The sequence below is a fragment of the Stegodyphus dumicola genome, chromosome 6 (assembly GCF_044657685.1).
Source record: "Stegodyphus dumicola isolate Sdum_Otavi_A_Nest chromosome 6, ASM4465768v1".
Lineage (NCBI taxonomy): Eukaryota > Metazoa > Arthropoda > Arachnida > Araneae > Eresidae > Stegodyphus > Stegodyphus dumicola.
Genome location: NC_140773.1, coordinates 106,464,865 through 106,484,684, shown reverse-complemented (window position 1 = coordinate 106,484,684; position 19,820 = coordinate 106,464,865). Strand labels below are relative to the sequence as shown.

At 36.3% G+C, this 19,820-nt stretch overlaps 1 protein-coding gene across 3 annotated transcripts in view; it reads left to right on the top strand.

Annotated features, from left to right (window-relative positions):
* Window positions 1-19,820, top strand: part of LOC118201890 (uncharacterized) — an 80,291-nt gene that overhangs the window by 9,239 nt on the left and 51,232 nt on the right. Inside the window, exon 1 of one of the 3 annotated variants that reach the window (XM_035374052.2) lies at window positions 14,855-14,954. The exons of 1 other annotated variant lie outside the window; for it this stretch is intronic. Coding sequence is in view for 1 of the 2 variants with exons in the window: in XM_035374051.2 (XP_035229942.2) it covers window positions 15,489-16,061 (573 nt within the window). In the remaining variant the exon portion in view is untranslated. Of the gene's footprint in view, window positions 1-14,854; window positions 14,955-15,458; window positions 16,062-19,820 lie in introns of those variants that run through there. One more of the 3 variants, XM_035374051.2, reaches the window with a different exon arrangement.

Here is a 19,820-nt window from a genome sequence, read left to right as displayed (position 1 = left end):
TTCACAATTTCCAAATATTCGAGTGAATGACGTTGTGTTGATAGGAGATGATATCAAGAAAAGATTGAATTGGCCTTTAGCCAGGGTTACGGAACTGATTCCAGGAAAAGACGGTAAAGTGAGAACAGTTAGATTAAGAACGCAAACTAACAATTTAGTACGTCCAATACAACGAGTGTTTCCTCTAGAAATCCAAGATGATGATTTGTCAGGTTCATGTCATCCAAGGGATCCACAAAAACATCAATCATCTGTAAAATCTTCAGTTTCTCATCGTGGAGGCGACTTGCGTACCTCTCATCATTCAGAAATTTCTGGGTCACCCCAATCTCCGGACTCAACTGATGTTTCCGATGTATGTGACAGTTCTAAGACTATAAAGACACGAGCTGGTAGAACTGTTAAGATGCCACTTAGACTGAACTTGATAGACTTGAATGTTTTGAGTAGCTATCCAGCAACTCAAAGGGGGAGGATGTTGGGAATGGCATCACTACGCCAACGAATAAAAAGCCAGATAGAGACTGACGTCATGGGACGCCAGAGAAAAACAAACAGTTCCGGTTTAGTTAGCTAAGAACGATGTGTGCATGATGTTGTTAGATATTGTAGCTAGATAAATATTTTTTATTCTTTTAACTTGTCTTTATGTGTAAATAAATCTTTTTGCTTAAGTTTAAATGAAGTACTCCATTTATGACAAGATAGCTGTTAATTCTTCGGGTAGATGACTTACGAATCACTTCTGAGCTAGCCATTGTTCGAACGTAACGCCTTACGTAACATAACACGCAGTTTAGAAGCATTAAATGTCGCATCTGACACTTATGGAAGTATTCTATGTCCAATTATTCTTAAGTCCCTTCCTTCTGATTTAATCCTAGAATATAATAAAGTAAAAAAGGAAAGTTTAAAATATGATTTACACAGTTTAATGGGTTTTATTATTTCTCAGCAATTAATTGCACGGGAAAAAAACAGCTTTGCAATCAAAAGGAGCGGCGTCAATTTTTTCCTCCCCCCCCCCGACAAACAAAACGCGAAAGCAAGCTGTCAACTTGGCATGATAAACGGGTACCTCGCAGTTGCTGTCTACAAATGAGAATCGAAATTATAAACATTCGAACTGCATATTTTGCGATTCAGATCATGAAAGTTCTGAATGTCGGAATTCAATTCGTTTAACCTTAGATGAAAAAAGGCAAAAATTCCTGAAGAACGGATTTTGTTTTAAATGTTTGAAGCCTAACCATATTTCTCGATTATGCAAAGCCAAAGTTAAATGTTCCATCTGCGGTAAAGCTCATTTTTCAATAATGTGTAATACTGTTAAGGATGATTCTCACGGAAATAACTCTACAGACATTATAGGGGGTGAAAATGATAAAAAGGACTGTGTTTTGACAAATAAATCTTGCATGCAGTTAGTAAATTTGCAAACTTTAGTAGTAAAACTTCGTGGGGATGGAATCGAAAAATATGTGAGAATTTTAATAGATAGTGGCTCCCAGCGATCCTACATTTCGAAGTATGCAGTTAGTATAATGAATTATAAAACAAGTGGTAAAGAATTAATCCATGGTTTGTTTGGAGGAATTGAAAAGAAAAAACTCATAGTAAATATTTAATTAGATTGAGTAGTCTTAAAGGTGATTATCACTGTAATTTTCAGGTTTTGGATCAGGATAAAATATGTACTGATATTCCTCAAATTCTTAGAGATACATATCTTACTGAACTGCGAAAACATGGAATTTATTTAACTGACATGCAGAATAAATCTGTAGATTTGATGTATGAAAAATCGCCAGAAATTCATATTATTTTAGGTGCAGATGTGGCGGGAAAGCTTCTAACAGGGAAGGTTAGACAACTAAAATGTGGGTTATCATGCGTATACACCAGGTTAGGATGGACAAAGATGGGGAAAACTGAAAGGCGTGAGTTCTCTAACAGTACGAAAACTGTATTGTCACTTCATGTTAATGATGCTAAAATTTCGGATTTATGGTGTCTTGACTCGTTAGGAATAACGGATCCTGCTACAACCTACACAAGAAAGGAAATTGACGAAATCGCTAAAACATATTTTCGTCAGTCATTAAAGAGAGATAGTGAGGGTAGATACCAGGTACCTCTTCCTTGGTTAGAAAGACATGCAGTTTTACCTGATAACATAATATTAGCAATTATATATCCTACGTCAAAAATCTTCAGTCAAAAAACTGTCTGAAAGAATATGAAAATATTTTTAACGAATGGGCTGAAGAAAATATTATAGAATCTGTTGAGATAAGAAAACCGAAAATTACCTGCCACATAGGGCTGTAATTAAGGAAAATTCAACCACAAAGATTAGACCTGTGCTCGATGCCTCAGCGAAGGAAAAGAATGGTGTGTCCTTAAATGACTGTTTAGAAAAGGGCCCAAACTATTTGTAATTAATACCGAGTATTTTAAACAGATTTCGCCTAGGTAAATATGGGGTTATCTCAGATATATGTAAGGACTTTTTGCAAATAGGTGTGTGTCCTCGAGATAGAGACTTTCTTAGATTTCTGTGGTGGGAAAAAGGAGATTCTGAAAAATTGAAAATATATCGACATAAGCGCGTTGTGTTTGGCGTTAATGCCAGTCCTTTTTTTCTCGCCGCCACACTGAATTATCATCTCGAGAATGTTCCTGAACACCAACAAGAGGTAGCTAAGAAATTAAGTGAATCAATGTACGTTGACAACTGTGTGGCCAGTGTTGATACTATTGAAGAACTAAGCACTTTCATTAACGTGTCGAAGGAAATTATGTCTACTGCTAAATTTGATTTAAGGGGATGGTGTTACAATGAACATAGCGGTGAAACTTTGAAAGGAAATCCTTGCAGTGAAGACTTCGATAAAACTGTATCAGTTCTGGAGTTGAAATGGAATTTATCAAATGACACTTTGTCCTGTGATTTTAAAGACAGTTCTGTGAAACAGCCTGTGAGCAAAAAGAATATATTGTCAATAGTACACAGGATTTTTGACTCGATTGGGTTTACAGCTCCTGTTACTCTGATTCCAAAGCTAATGTTTCAAGAATGCTGGAAACAGAAGATTTCATGGGATAACAGTTTACCTAAAAGCATTTCAGACAAATTCGAAAGTTGGAAAAATAATTTGCACAATTTGGAAAAAATAACTATACCCAGAAGAATTTTTACTGACTTCGAAAGAATTTCCGATTTATCTTTACATGTGTTTTGTGACGCGAGTAAATCTGCTTATGCCACATGCATATTTATGCGAAGCTGTAATGAAAATTTCGTTACATGTCAACTCATCTCAGCTCGATCCAGAGTGTCACCTATCAAGCCGATCTCCATACCACGACTAGAGCTCTTAGCTTGTACGATTGGTACTAGACTGGCACATAGTGCTAAGGAAAATTTCAGACTAGAAACCTTGCCTATTTATTATTGGAATGATTCCATGGATATATTATTTTAGGTCAAAAAGAAGGAAAACTGGCCCGTTTTCGTTCACAATAGAGTGAAAGAAATCCGTACTCTAAGTAATCCAAACGACTGGAATTATATTCCTGGAACGCAAAATCCCGCGGACCTCCCTTCCCGAGGATGCAGTCCGGAAATCTTAGTCAAATCGAAATGGTGGGAGGGTTCCCACTGGTTGAGAAATGATCCAGAAAAATGACCTACCTCTGAAATTGCACCGAATTTTGACATTATAAATCCTGAAGAAAGAAGACAATAATTTCTGCAGTTAATTCGAATGCTATGACTGAAGTTAATTTTGATCAGATTTCTTAATACAATAATATTCTAAAGGTAATATCTTGGACCTTCCGTTTTGTTAAAAATGTCAGACTAAGTCCTAATGAAAGAACTTTTGGAACAATTACGGGGGAAGAAATTAAAGGAGCCGAATTAACTCTTTTGAAATTAGTGCAGAGTGAATCATTTTCTGGATTAGATGACAAATGATTACGTGTACTCCAACCAATGATTGATTCTAACGGAATCCTTAGGGTTAAAACCAGAATTCTGAGAAGAGATGATACAGAAAATTTCCGATTTCCTATTATTCTTCCTTCAGATCATCCTATTGTAGCAAAATTAATTAGAGCTAAACATGAAATGAACAAACATGCAGGAGTATAATTTTTGATATCCACTTTAGGAGAACAATATCGGATTTTGAAAACACGAAAGACTGTCAAGAAAGTTATAAGTAGGTGTGTTGTATGTCAGAGGTTCAATGCTAGTTCTTCGAAAACACCCATTGCTCCTCTCCCTGAAGACCGATGAGATTGTAGGTGTTGACTAATCTGTATATTTTTTAAAGTTCAGTCATAGAGAAAATGAGAGTATCCACTTTTTTTAAATTTATTTTCTTGTCATTGGCAAATACATTTTCAGAAAGAACTACACACTTGTTAGAAGATCTTTGACATAAATGATGAATGGCGACGTCTGGCGAGTGCGTACATTTTGCTGCACTCCTATCGGTACGTTTTATTCCAACTGAACTGCTAATGCAATTCTTTTTGAAAACGCAAGCTCTTTTGTTACAGCTCCCTCAATACCTAAAAAGCGCATTATAAACTTCGATTTTGGATGTTGAACCCTGTACACTTCATTTATCAATTTAATAAGTAATCCAAAAACTTGAGAAATTAATTTCTTCTCTCGTAGCCTGAATTTTTGGAGTTTAAAGAAAATCACATAAAGGAAGTGAGAACACGAATTGGTAAAGAAAAAATGTGCATGAGGATCAACGTTCTGAAAAAAGAACAGTTCATAAACAGTGCCTCGTGAAACTACAAATCCATCATAATATCCAGCAAAACGTTCGCGACATCTTCACCATTCAAACTGTTCCACAGTCGCTATGATAGCTATGTTATTTATCGCTACTGTTTTCTAACAAAGATTTCTTTCTATTTTTTGTTCAATGAACTAGCCGTTGAATCATGATTTCTGGGGAATTTAATCTCGGGGTGAACGATATAATACGTTTCTAATGGCTTCCTCCAAAACCATATTTCGCCATGTAAAGGATAAAACAATCGAAATATCGAAGAGTTACAACACGCTCCTTTTAAATCATAAAATCTGTTAATCAAAATTTTAAACTCGTACAAAATATAAAATAAATAAAAAAACAATTTCAAAATTTAAAATTCGGGCTTCGAGGTACACATACTAGATCGCAGAACTATATGTGTCCTATGTTCTGTGTGACTATGAGACTAGACGGGTGGCTCTAGTTGCCACCATTTTTCCACAATTGAGAGGAACAAACAAACTTACATACATGTCTAGACATAAATTTTTCATTATTCAATAGTAGAAATAGTGCTTAAATTTCGTAGGAGTCCTCCAAAATCCTGTCCCAGTAATTCTTAGTTTTGAGATAAATCACAGTTCTAAACAAAATGCACTGGAACATTAAACAAGATGAGCTTTCCCACTTCTTTCTAAGAAAATGATCCATAATTTCAACATAAAATTATTTTTATTCTGGTAACATTTTAATTTAATAATAAGTAAGACGCTGGACAGATGTTGAGACGTTTAAGGCAAGAAAGGTCCCTACCACAAATCGAAACTTTACTCCCTAAAATGCGTAATAAATGTACAACAGCATATTTGGGAACTTTCATTCTCGAAAGCATTAGTGGTGATCATCCTGGTCACTGCTGCTTTTGCTTATTCGGTATCAATATTTCACATAAAGGATTTTCCCATTCCTAAATGCCCTCAGTTACAACGGGCTTAACATAGCAGCATGCTATGATAAACAGCTGTAACCATGTAATAGTGACTTCGCATGGTAAAGGACCTTTGCGCACATTTCGGAATGGTGGACCAAATATGGAGGGGGTGAAAATCGTCACTAAAATCTCACGTGTAATCTTAGCTTACGGATTAACCTCGGATTCGGAGACAAGTTAACCTTGGTATTATAAGGTACTTCTCCCGCCTTCTTATCATGCCCTCGTGGTGTAGTGGTCAGTACGCTCGGCGCGTATTCGAGAGGTCCGGGGTTCGAGTCACGGCTAGAGCACTGCTTATTTTTCACGTCTTCTGCTTCCTAAAATAACATAATGTCTCTACAGTGGCGCCTGAATTAGAAAGGGAATGGATGATTATTCTCCACCACCAGGATTTGGGGATTAATTTCCCTAATCCCCAGTCGTACTTCTCTCGCCTTCTTAGCATGCCTTCGTTGTGCAGTTGTCAGCACGCTCTGCGCGTATTCGAGAGGTCCGTGGTTCAAGTCCCGGAGAGGGCATTGCTCATTTTTCATCTCTCCTGTTTCGAAATAACCTAATATCTCTACAACATAATTTCTGCTTAACAGATATAATTACATCAGCAGAAGACCATGATTACAAAATGGTTAAGTATTCTCAGTAAGAGTCTGTTGTATTCAACTTATTAGAAAAGGATTCACTCTCTGTTTTCATACTTATTTTCTTAGCTCAAATTTTCTTTCATAATATTTCTAGCATTGTCTCTTTTCTCATTTTTGACTGTTTTACAGTTTTTCTTCGTGTAACATGCTTCTGTATAAGTGGCCGATCCTGTATAGAGCAATGTACAATATTTAATCATATCGTCTTTCTGTGGCTAACTTCGCACAAATGGTGAGTTGGGAAAGACTGAAGCTTAATCGTGTAAAAAGAGAAATCGTTGATAAACCAAACATTTCAGTAGTGATGTATGAAGTAAACCAAGGTGGGGTAATTAGCAGAAGAACCCTGTGCTGAAAATAGCTGGAGGATAGGCCTTTGTAGAATAGCAATAAAGTAATTAGAAGTTAGAGTAATAATAGAGCTAGAGAAAATATCAGGTGTGCTAGGAGTATGCTTTTGTGCGGTAGGAGCTGGGGCTGTAAATTCACATATGGCAGGGAGTAATATGGTTGATAGTATGATTGACTGGGAGTTATGAGGTAATTCAGGGTGTTGATAGTCGGGAATTTACAAAAAGGGAGACTTTCAGATCCATACCGGTAGGTGTAAAGAAAGCAATATTTGGCTTGTTTAACTTGGAATTACATAACTAAATGACGGTTCAAAAAATGTAGCTGAGTTCAAAGCATTCAAAGAAAGTTCAAAATAGTTCAAAGAAGCTAAATGAATGAATTTTGTAGCTTATTATTAACCTTCCGGATCTAGTCTAAGTGTCCTGTAAGGAACTTGATAAATTTAGAAATATTTACATCACCAAGATTTCATGAATTTGTTTAACTCTAATAACCAGATCAAAGATGATACCGAAATCATAAGGGATACGTGTATTGATAATATTAGTACTTGGGATGGGGGCATAATCCACTGAGTTTTCGATTTCTATATCGCTATTATTTCGAGGCTTGGTTTCCGTGTGTGCAAATTTTAAAGCGGAGACGTAACTTTTATGGGATCAGGTTTCACAGTTTCTTGTGTTTAATGTATACTTCTTAAAGTGAAAACATCCACGATAAAAACTAATATAGTTCTCTTGGCAGTTACAGAGTAAGAGCTTTTCGTGTGGCTCGGTGTTGGTCCTGTAACTTATTTGTGAAACACAGAAGCTACTATACGATACTCAAACTTTTCAAAACATTTGGTAAAGAAAATGTTTCGTCAGATGGGGACATGCATAGCTATTGCAAAACAACGTTACGTTAGCTGGCGGCGCACGCAGCTGGACATCAGATAATCACAACAGTATTAAGGAATACGTGTTAATTTACATTTACTTGAAAGTTGCGGTTGTCTACACTTAAAAGAATGTTGTCAAAGTCTGCAGTTTTCTAAAAAAATGGCCGATATTTTCGCAGTTATAGCACTGAGGTAGAAAGATTTTAGATTTAAGCGTTCCATTTTCAACAGAAAATGTAACATAGCCTCAATTTTTTAGACTTCATTTACATTCTGGCTGGTTACTAAGTAAGCTTGGAAGATGGAGGGGCTTAATTTTAAAATTTATTAATTGTGCAGCTTTAAGGACTTTAAGATTTAGTGATGAGAGTTCAGCGGCAATTTTGTCAACAGAACAGTTGCTCAATAATCCTTTGATAACTATTTGTGTAGACATATTTGTGCTTAACCATGTAATATTCAAAAGAGTTGCAATTTAGGTAGCTAGTGACTGCATTATAATCATCTATTGTTTCAGGGATAGCCTTTAAAACATCTCAATGGAATTTAGAAATAAATTTATTATTAGCATTATTTCAAGTTTCGGGGAATATATTACGATGATCTATCTGTGTTCGATAAGAATATGTGGGGTAGTATTATTTTTAACAGAAGTATGAATTTTAGCAGAAATTCTCTATTTCGCTTGCAATCAGGACCAATGTCCAAATCTTCTACATTTCCTAACTTAGTAAATTTATTTCTGGTAAGTATTTCGGGAAAGCAGCACTCTTAGGCTATTTAGCAACTTATTTCAGAGATCTGAATTCGTCTAAATCAGGGCAGTAGGGGTGTCTTTTACATTAAGTTTCCTATCAGAATCCTAATTACTAATCCTCGTATTACTAATTTCATCTTACTTCATATGTGGAGGCAACCATTCAGTGCCGATAGGTAAATCAGGAAAAGGTTTAGTATGTTTGAGGAATAAACTAGCTTCAAAGGTAGTCAATATTGCCAGCCAAAAAGGTTTCATACCTACCGCTCAAAACATCTGCATTGTTGATGCCAGATTCGCCATCTATGAAAAAATGTGTAATATTTTGTGTTATAAACGCGCCAAGAGATGACGACGGAGCTTCCTAGCGCCATCTCTCCCCCACTTCAATTGAATGTGTTCTGAGACGCCGCCGAGAGATGTGAATTATTCGGCTCTCTGAATAAGTAATAGATTAGTGATACAGTTCACTGTGGCGTTCTTGTGTAAAGTAATTTTACTTTAAATATGAGTTTAACTGAACTACTGAGGGGGGCCTATGTATGAATCTTGAAATTTGTCCTTGATCTTTTCTATGTCAGCAAAGTGCTCCGGCAAGTATTTCGTGATGTAAGAAGGAAAGTCCAATAATATGTTTCAGTATAATTTCAAAGGAGTCCTCCATAAGAGATAGAGCTTGAGCAAAGCCGCCTGAAATAGAAGGCTTCCCAACCAAACTGTGACGTCACGCAAGTTGGGGGAGCAGTTTCAGGCGGCTTCGGCTTTGGTTCGCGTACGTAGAATCCTTTTGATTGGGTTCAAATGACAGATCTGACAACTCAATGCGCATGCGTGGTTAATGTTGGTGCGAATAGCTTAAGCGGATAATTGCACGGCTGGTGCGAATAGCATCGGTTCTTCCATAATCGGGGTGAGCGCCAAACTTGGCGAGAGTTTTTAATTTGGCGCGATTTTGATTTGAGTTATAACAACCTTCGCTCTCGCTACCCCCTGCCTTACGGAAATCAGCGTAAAATGCTGATACTTGGTCTGATTGTGCGCATGCGCGAACGTAGGTGGTGTGAATAGCTTATTAGCTATTCGCACCGTCGGTGCGATTAGCCACTGCGATTATGGAAGATTAATCTAAAAGTCCATAACAAGCTCCTGGGCAGGACCGTTAAGCGGAATTCTGGTCATTTTTTCTTGGGACCAGTGTTGCAATTCTCAGGGCTACAACGTGCAGGTTACAAATTAAATAATCACAGCAGGGATTCTTAATATAAAGATTTTAATATGGATATCTCACACAAACGGAAAACGTTACATTACTGTATCAAGTGCATACATATACCTGAGTGAAAAAGGAATTTCCCCGCTTAGTTCGCAGTTAAAGAAAAAAAAATAAGAATAATAAAAAATAGTCCAATCAAACGCGGCGCTTTTTCTGTGGACTTCGCACAGCCGTTACGTAATCGTCTGTCTGCAGCAGCCGTCTCCAACATTCTCCCCCTCTTTTGAGTCGACTTCAGGTTGGCTCAAAGGCATACAGTACCTAGTCGAAGAGATCTAATATCTGAGGCACCTTGATCACACTTCCAAATCTTGACGCTTTAGCACCTTGCAGATGTTACTAGAGTCATTTGAAGAGTCATTAGAATCTGAATGCTCATCACTAGAAATAGAAGAAATAGGATTAGTAAAAGCGTTATCGTGTATGGGATCAGTGGGTTTGACCGTTAACTGCACTTCCAATGGGAAGACTCGCTGAATGGGACGAAACAGCGTACCAGCTTGAGTCTTCAGTTCTACAGTTCTCACCTTGCCATCTTTCTCAGGAATTAGTCGAATGACCTTAGCTAAAGGCCAATGCATCCGTTTTCTTACGTCATCTCCTATTAGGACAAGTTCACTCAACCGTAGCTCTGATGATGGATCCTTCTAATTTTGTACCAGAAGGCCGAAATATTCTTTCCTAAATCTATGTCTTAAATCATTAAAAAGTTTTTGGCGATGTCTAGCCCTTTTTCGAAGACCTTTCGAATCGCAGAAATCAACATCAGGAACACCTAAGCTACGATTTTCGATGAGAAACATGGCTGGGGAAAGTGGGATTAAATCATCCGGATTTTCCGACAGATAGGTAAGAGGTCTAGAGTTAATTATTGACTCACAGTCGCACAATACTGTGTACAACTCCTCGGTTGTAAGAACCGCGTTACCGAGTATCCTTCTCAACAGTTCCTTTATTACACGAACTAACCTCTCCCACCAGCCTCCCCATCAAGAGGCTGTAGGAGGATTAAACTTACATATTATACGTTGTATAGCCGTTTGCTTCAAAATGTTTTCCCAATCGATGTTACTAAGTTCTCTTTGCGCTCCTCTGAAATTAGTTCCGTTGTCGGAATAAATTATTCTCGGCCTTCCCCTTCTGGCTACGAATCGTCTCAATGACAACAAGAATGCGTCGGTAGACAATGAGGCTCTATATAATCTATATATAGGCTCTATATATATGTTCACATGTGCAATATATAGAGCCGTTCATTTGGAAGTCAATTCCAAATGAACGGCTCTATATATTGCACATGTGAAAAAAACAATCCAAACTTTTTCACCTTCCTTCACATACAAGGATCCTGCCAAATCAACTCCTACCACCTAGAACACCGCTGCGTCATTGACACTATCGCCTGGTAGCGACACCGGCTCGCAACCATGGTACATGGCGCCAACACTGAGAAGGAATCAGACTGTTTATTTCTGTTACTCTATTCGCAACGAACACTGACCAATCACCACGGTTCTTAATCCACCAGAGTGCTACCATAGAATCACTCCATGCAAATAATGTTCAAATCAGGCAAATCTAAGGCGGCGTATACTGAGTGTACCAGTCTCGCGCCAATGCAACAGGCCATCAATTCTAACCGGGGTATTGTCAGAGATTTTAACGGCGCTACCCTGGATTTGGCTCTGATCAATCGAATTTTCACTCCCACGGGCGTTACAGTTCTAATGTAGACACATGCACCATAGGAGCTCTTACATGCATCAACGAATAGATGTAGATCTGAATTCTCATTTATCTCTACATGTCGTGGAATACTAATTTTCTCAAGATATTTAATTTCATCCTGCCACTTCTGAAAAGTTTTTTGAATGTTCTCTGGCAAGGGGTCATCCCATTTTAATTTCATAGTCCAAGCTTTCTGTAATAATAACTTAGGTAACAAAGTAGTTGGACTCAAAAAACCCTGCGGAGAAAACATTTTATGTACCATAGCCAAAATATTACATTAACTTACCTCATTATCCATTGAATAATTAAGATTACATTTTAATGTATCGTTATCCAAATCCCATAAGATTCCAAGAAGAGAAGTTATACCTGAACTACAGGAAATACAATGACCTGGAACATTACTTTCCTAACCCCGTAGGTTAAAACAACCACGAGCCATTACTTCAAATTTTCTTGCTGTTTGATATCGTGAACCCCAATGACACAATTGTCAACATAAAACGAATGCTTTAATTTTTGGATTACATCGTCAAACTCGACAGGGGAATTATTCAAGAGATGCTCTATCGATGCAGAGAGTTGGAACGGATACGAACAAACGCCGAACACCACTCTTCAGGGTCTGTAAATCATAGGTTCTTCAAGAGTAGGAAGAAAAAACCTCAAATAACCTCTGTGTTCTGGGATAATACTCAGCTGAAGAAATGCTTTCTCAATGTCGGATGATAAACCAAAGGAATACAATCTAAACCTGTCAATTATATCAGGTATGAGTTCAATTAAGTTCGGCCCTCTATTTAAACAATCATTTAGGGACGGTTGATTTCTCTCTCAGGCTGAAGCGTCGAACACCGGCTTTACCTTCATTGTCTGGCTAGTATGCTTTACAACAGGTTTATGGGGCAAATAATAACTCAAATCATCAATTTCAGTTTCAGGAACCTTTTCTATTATATTCAGGTCTTCCCATTGCTTAAAAACTACCTTATAGTCATCTAACTGATTTTCCTCATTAATTCGTTGACACATTCTTTGATGTCTTTTAAAAGTCATAGACGTATTATTAGGTAACAGAATTTCAGATTTAAAGGGTAGTTTCAATTCATATCGGCCATCAGGAAGAATATTTAAATTCTCTTTAAATTGCTTAACGGTGTCAGAGTGAGGACGTTTACGTTTAACATCTTCAGTTGGGTCTGTTATGCCAATGGCATCTAAATTCCAGAGTTCAGTTACGCTAAGATTAGCACAATGCAACGAAACTACATTATTGCACAAATTATTTTGTAGTAATGCTGGAATAGTAGCTGAAGTAGTTTCTTTAGATAAGCTGTTTACTTTACCAATCACAGTGTATCCGAATTTAGTCTCAACTACAGTTACACCCGAGTTCAGTTTCAGAGGGCTGCCAGTAATAATGTCCCTGATGGCATCTGCTCCTAAAAGCAATTCAATGTCATATTCTTTAGCTTGCAAATCAGACAAGGTAATAGTAATATTTCTTTCTTTTAATTCTCTCAGGGTATTGTGATCAACTACTTTTGTAACACATCCTGATATTTTGTTTTGAGAAAGTACTTCAAAGTTATGGTCATAAGTGCCCTCAAAATTTCTTAAATTAACATCAAACACTAAATGGGAATGAGGACTTGTCTCTCTTCCCCCAAACAAATCTCGTATAATGGTTCGTTTCGATTTAGGGCGCAGATGCAAAAACGCGATGACCCTTTCTGAAAGATAAGATTTCTGTGAACCACTGTCCAAAATCGTACGAACTGTAAGTTGTCTACCTTCGAATACTCTTTTTAAAACAAGTGTTTGCAAATACACATATTCATTAACATTTGACTGATTAGACAATACATTACTTGAAATAACAGTACTGTCAGTTTCATTTGGCTTTACAGGTTCGCCATTTGAGCACATTATGATATAGTGAAATTTATCACAAGTTAATTATTTTACTTTATTTTTGCATGCCCGTGAACTATGTCCAATTCGTAGGCAGCGAAAACAGGCGCGCTTTTGCACCAAAAGTTTTCGTTCATCTTTTAAAGACATTTTGCGAGCAGAAAAACATTCGGCAGAATTGTGGGATTTCTCACAAAAAATACAACGTAAATTTCGCCTTCCATGTATTGTCTTGAACATTTACCAAGGCAGCAGCTGTAGAGCAATCCGGATCATCACAATGTGGACGCGAATATGCAGAACGTTAAGTTTCCAACCCGGTACGAGCGAGCTTAATCCTTTCCTCACTTTGCACTTCGTTTCGAAGAAAGCACAAAAGTTTATCCAAAGAACGCGCACTATCTTGCTGTGACGCAGTATCTTCTATCGAGCGGTTTCTTTCCCACGCACGAAGAACAGTCTCTGGTGAACAGGACTCAACAAGTGGCTCTAAAAATTCTGCAAATTTTTCCTTAGTTCTACCAAGGCTTTCGAGTGCCATAAGCTTGCTCTCAATTAAATCATAAAGTTCAGCTAAATCTACTTTAACCCGACCAGCAGCATTTTTCATTACTATGGAAAGTAGATCCCGTACATAAATCTGAACCAAAAGTTCATCTCTACCGAAGCGTTCTTTAAGTTGTGCAATCACCTTTGAACAGTTTTCTTTAGTTAGCGGAAAACATGTTACCGGTCTTGACGCTTTAGAATCTGCTACCACACATTGTAACAGATATTGAAATTTGTCTTCATCCACAATAGAGTCATCTTTGTGAATTTTCTCAAACTGGGACCAAAAGGCAAGAAAGTCTTTCGGTTCTCCAGTAAATTTCCTCAATTCAAGATTCGAAAGCTTGAATTTCCTTTTTTGCTCGGTTGTTGTTCCTTCCGTAACCGAATTTGCCTTCTTTGCATTTTCTAATAGCGAGCAAATCAAGCAGAACTTGTCTCGGTATTCTTCTGCTTTCAAAAAATCTACGGAATATTCGTCTTGAAGGGTATCATCACTTAGCAACAAATTCGAAACTTCTTGAATTGTTTCCAAACGTGTGAATTTGTCCTGAATCTGTTTAAACAATGTACTGACTTCATCACTTTTTAAACTTTTGTTTTCGATTTTCTGAGCTATATCGTTGCAGCATATCGTAAACGCTGTTCTCAGCAACTTTCGTTTTGCTTTCAAGACTTTAATATCCATATTTCATCAAAAATATAAAGTCACGGACGCCATATTTACTATGTTGCAACTCTCAGGGCTACATCGTGCAGGTTACAAATTAAATAATTATAGCAGGGATTATTAATATAAAGATTTTAATATGGATATCTCACACAAGCGGAAAACGTTACATTACTCCATCAAGTGCATACATATAACTGAGTGAAAAGAGAATTTGCCCGCTTAGTTCGCAGCTAAAGGAAAAAAAATAAGAATAATAAAAGATAGTCCAATCAAATGCTGCGCTCCTTCTGTGGACTTCGCACAGCCGTTACGTAATCGTCTGTCTGCAGCAGCCGTTTCCAACAAGCAGTATAATTACGAATCTTCCCATACAATAATGAAAAGCTAAACTAAAACGTAATAATGTAAGTACAGTGAAGACACCAAAAGCATATTTAAGGTTGTATTTATTGTTTTGATAGTATAATGAATAATGAAAACTGAAATGCGACTGTCTCGCAATACAGATGATTAGAAAAAAATATTAAAGCATACTAAATTGTTGCCTATGTAGCACTGTTAATGAAACATTGTCTCCGGAATATAGTGTGCGCATTTTATTGTTTAAATATATTTTGAAACTGTGCTTCCTGATGCCTTTCATAAGTTAAAAATTAAGAATCATAATTTTCTTTTTTAAAAAGCTACTTAATAATTTTTTTAACTAATTTGACTTCATCCTATTCGTTTGCTTCAGTAACTCTTCTCTTGGCTCTCACACCTGCTAAAAATCGGATGAAAGGATACTGTCCTGATTGAAACATTACATAAGATATTGTCCTGATTGAAATATTACATACAAAGTGGCTATGTTTATGTATAAACTGAATCATAATAAATGTAACGTGATCAGCACCCGAACATCTTTACATTACGGAAATCGCATTTAAAGCGTCTTCATGGCGCTTTTTCGTAAAATTTCCGTGAAATTTAAACATGCATGTCAGTCTCATATTTTGTTAAGAGCTCGTATGTCATATTCTTTACATACATTCTGTTATTCAACGCACTGGGGTTATGAGTGTGATACTAATTCCATCAGCTGTTCTACACGCTATGCTCAAAAACTTTTCCTTTCGCCAAACATCATAAACTATGGTTGTCAAAATCATTACCATGCCTTAAACCGTTTACCTGATAATGCCGCTGTATTGTGCAGCGCAGAAAAACGAGTGCCGTCTGCAATTTGTCGTGACCATGCGACCCACACAGAAAAAACTTTATTGTCAATGGATCCCACAGAATTTTCTGAATTCTTGAAAAGTAACAAGATCACTCGATGTTTTTTTATTTGGAGTGATTCCGAGAACAGAGTTGTTGCATCCCATACTGAACTACAAGAAATTGAGGATTGGCTGAATGATCCCCGTAATCCTCATTATAAACAACATGAAGCAATATTCTTGACTCTAGGTATGCGAACGAATAGTTTACAGGGAGCCTTTTTATGGAAAATCGAAAGGGGGCAATCTGTAAGCAGTTTTTTTCATCATTGAATTCATTTATACAAGTGTGAATTCATGAGTTATATTTATTAAATAGGTAGTACAAAAAGTTTAATAAAAGTGTACTTTTTATTTGGAGTTATTAAACTATCACAAATGTGGCAGTTCTTGAATACAAGCTTGAAGTATTTGTAATTTTTATTTAAGCTTTTGAAGGTAATTAAAGCTAACTAAAATGTGTGTTAGGCAATGCAATGTGTTATATTTTAAGTCTTTTATTTTAACTTTATGAGAATGGAACCAGAAGCATTTTCATATTTTTGACTCTTATCAGATTAAATCACAGTTGTATATTTTTTCAAATTTCATTTCTCACTGCATATGCTATTTTGTGTCATTACATATATGCTGCTGTGTACATTCAGTGTGTGTCAGCACATATATGCTATTATGTAATCAAATAAGAGCAAACATTGCAGTTAAAAATTTGCCAGTATAGTTTACTTTTTCCCTTGTGTTCGTCAATTCTTATCCTGCTTTTGTTTGAACATGTGTGAGAGACTAGTTATTTTTGGAATTTGATTACAAAGATTGTTTTCTTGTTAGTATTTTGAACACACATTGCCAAGTTCCTAATTAACATCAATGATTTTGATGTGTCTTGAAGTTAACATAAGTAAGCATCATAAAACTTTATTTTAAAATATTTTATGAACAGTAGTTATTTACATAAAGGATTCTTAGTCAATAAAACTTAAAATGATATTCTAATAATTAATAATACTCTCAAATAAAATCTCTCTCTAAATATTCTCAAATCACATCCTCGTTACTTTCAACTAATCTTGAAACTTACAGTTATTATCATCTGTTTTTGTTAATGGCTAGCATTCACTACCGTACACTATAATAAGTTTAATAAGAGTTGTATAAAGATCTATTTTTGTCTTGAATTTTAATAATTTTGATTAGGGAGGCACAACCTGTGGCCCACAAGTGGTCAACTTGTGGCCCACCAAGACCTTTTCAAATTTTTGTTGTGATTTCACATATTAGTTGTCTCTAGAAAGGGTTGCAAGCAAAAAAATTTCACCACTCCCCCCTTCATTTCTCATTTTATTCTGTCTCCTCGAAGTGAGATTTGGCACTGCACCAAGTTCCCGCCGTCAACCAAACTATGTATCCACTACCTGAACACAAAAATTGCTCCGAGCCTGTGGGACCAACACCTGTAGAAGATTGAGAAAGAGTCTGTGGTATGACATAGCACAAGTGTGTTTGCACCTATGCGCTAGTAAAGTTGAAGAGAAAATAATTTGCTCAGATCTGAAGCGGTGCATTCATTTGCTTGCCGTCGTTGCACTTTTCGGCTTGACTATGCATTGTTTTATCACGTGTGTGTTTATTTTTCTTTTCAAGACCATTAAGAAGTTTCATGTTTTGAATATTTCACTTTTTTGTTTAAATATTATTTTGAAAGTGGAACCAACATAGAATTTTTGCAATTTTTGTTCCATGTGGTTTTGATAGTTGCCATGATGAATGGATGCAAAACGGAAAAAAAAGCAAACTATAACAGGAAATTTTTGGAGGCTTTTTTTTTTTTTTTTTTTTTTTCAAAATACTTTTTTTGTTGAGAAAAATAATAGAATTACATGCTTGATATGTAATTTTATGATTACTTCCTGCAAGGTGTATAACATTAAGCAACACTACGACATGAAACACTCAACATTTTCAAAGCTTGAGGGAGAGGATCGAATCTCTTCACCATTCTCTCGTTGCTCAAAGGAATATATTTACAAAGGCATATTCACAGTTAGATAATTGTATTGAAGTTAGTTTGGGAATTGCTAAAAGTGGCTGCCCATTTATTGATGGCTATTTAGTAAAGAAATGTATATTGGCTTCTGAGAATGTATGCCGTGAAGCTATGCAGAAATTTAAAAATGTGATTCTCAGCAGAATGACAATTCAAAGAAGAATTGAAAATTTATCTGATGATGTTACTGAAGAGTTACAGAATGCTACTGCCAAATTTAAGACTTTCTTTAGCAGCCGATGAGTCAACAGATATTACTTCAATAGCTCAGCTTCTTTTGTTTGTCGAAAATTTTGAAGTAACTGAAGAACTTGTTGGAATGAGTTCAATGAAGGGCCGAACAACTTTAACTGATATTTTATCCTGTTTTAAATTTGTGTTCTGCTCCTAATTTTGATATTAACAAACTTGTTAGTATGTCTACTCACCATGCCATTCTGAATTCCAGCCATGATTGGAATTAAGAATGGCATGGTGAATCTACTGAGAAACAATTTGGATGATAGAGGAAAAGATTTGCGTGGGTATCATTGTATCACGCATCCAGAGCAGCTGTATGCGAAAGAACTAGGATTTGACCATGTTCTGTAAGTAATGAGCGATACAATCAATTTGATTCGCTCACATGGTTTAAACCACAGGCAATTTAAGGAAATCCTAGAACACACTGATGCACCACATAGTGATCTCATATATTACTCTGAAGTACAATGGATGAGCCGTGAGTCTTTGAAAAGGTTTGTTGATTCGATTGATGAAATAATACCATTCCCTGAAGAAAATGGCGGCTAATCTTTGGAATATGGTAACTGGTAGTTTGGCGACATTTTGGTAAGGGGATAAAGGTTACTAGCTAGAACTTTAGCAGTGTACATGGATAAAGTCAAGAGTGTGCGCAATGCCATTTTTGTGCAATTTTGGGATTTTTTTTAAGTGAAAATAGGTCGACGTGTACACGGATGATATCGTGTATGTGCAATTCTTAAAAACGCGGTAAGTAGTTTGTGATTCTGCACTTTCTCCCAATTTTGCACCTAATCTTCGTCATGATTAAGAACTTTTGTTCTATAAAAGTTCTAGTATAAGCGTAATTCGCCTAGCAGATTGTTCAAAAAAATGTTGAGTAAAAAAAAAAAAAAAAAAAAAAAATGCCTTTACTTCATGAAAACAAAATGGCATCCAAAACAAAACTAGCAGATTGCTGTTGCAGGATTGGTTGCCAAATTTTTGCCAAAAAATCGCCAAGTTACCATAATCCAAAGATTAACAAAAATGGCAAGCAAACTAGGATGTTGAAGGAACCATTTTTCAAGTGTGGCTTAGCATTTTTAGTTAATGTGACAGCCCATCTGAATGACCTAAACAAAAATTGATGAAACTAATTCATCAATCACCTGGTCAATGCAGTATCTGCTTTCAAACTAAAACTCCAGCTGTTCTCAAAGCAGCTTGGCTGTCAAAATTTTGTCAATTTTCCTTATTTGAAAAAACTCGAAGAAACTTTTCCTGTTAAACAACTGGATTATTCAGATCAAATAAAGAGACTTCTTATTTCTTTTGAAAAGTGATTTGGAGACTTTGAGTTGCATAAAGTTAAACTGTTCGAGGACTCATTTTCTGTTGTAGTCGAAGAAGCTCTAGAAGATGTTCAAATAGAACTTATCGATTTACAAACTTCTGACTTATGTAAATCCAGATTCCATGATTTAGATATTCTGGACTTTTATAGAACTTAACCTGCCGAAGTTTTGTGCTTGAAAATTAATGCAAGCAGATGTGCTACCATGTTTGGTAGTACTTATATATGTGAACAAACATTTTCTCGTATGAATCTGAAAAAGTCAAAATTAAGAGTAAACTGACAGATCAACACTTGCAATCTTAAGAATATCAACGACTAACTTTCAACCAAATATATAAAAAATTGTTGATAAAATTCAGTCTCGACCATCTCACTAATGTAT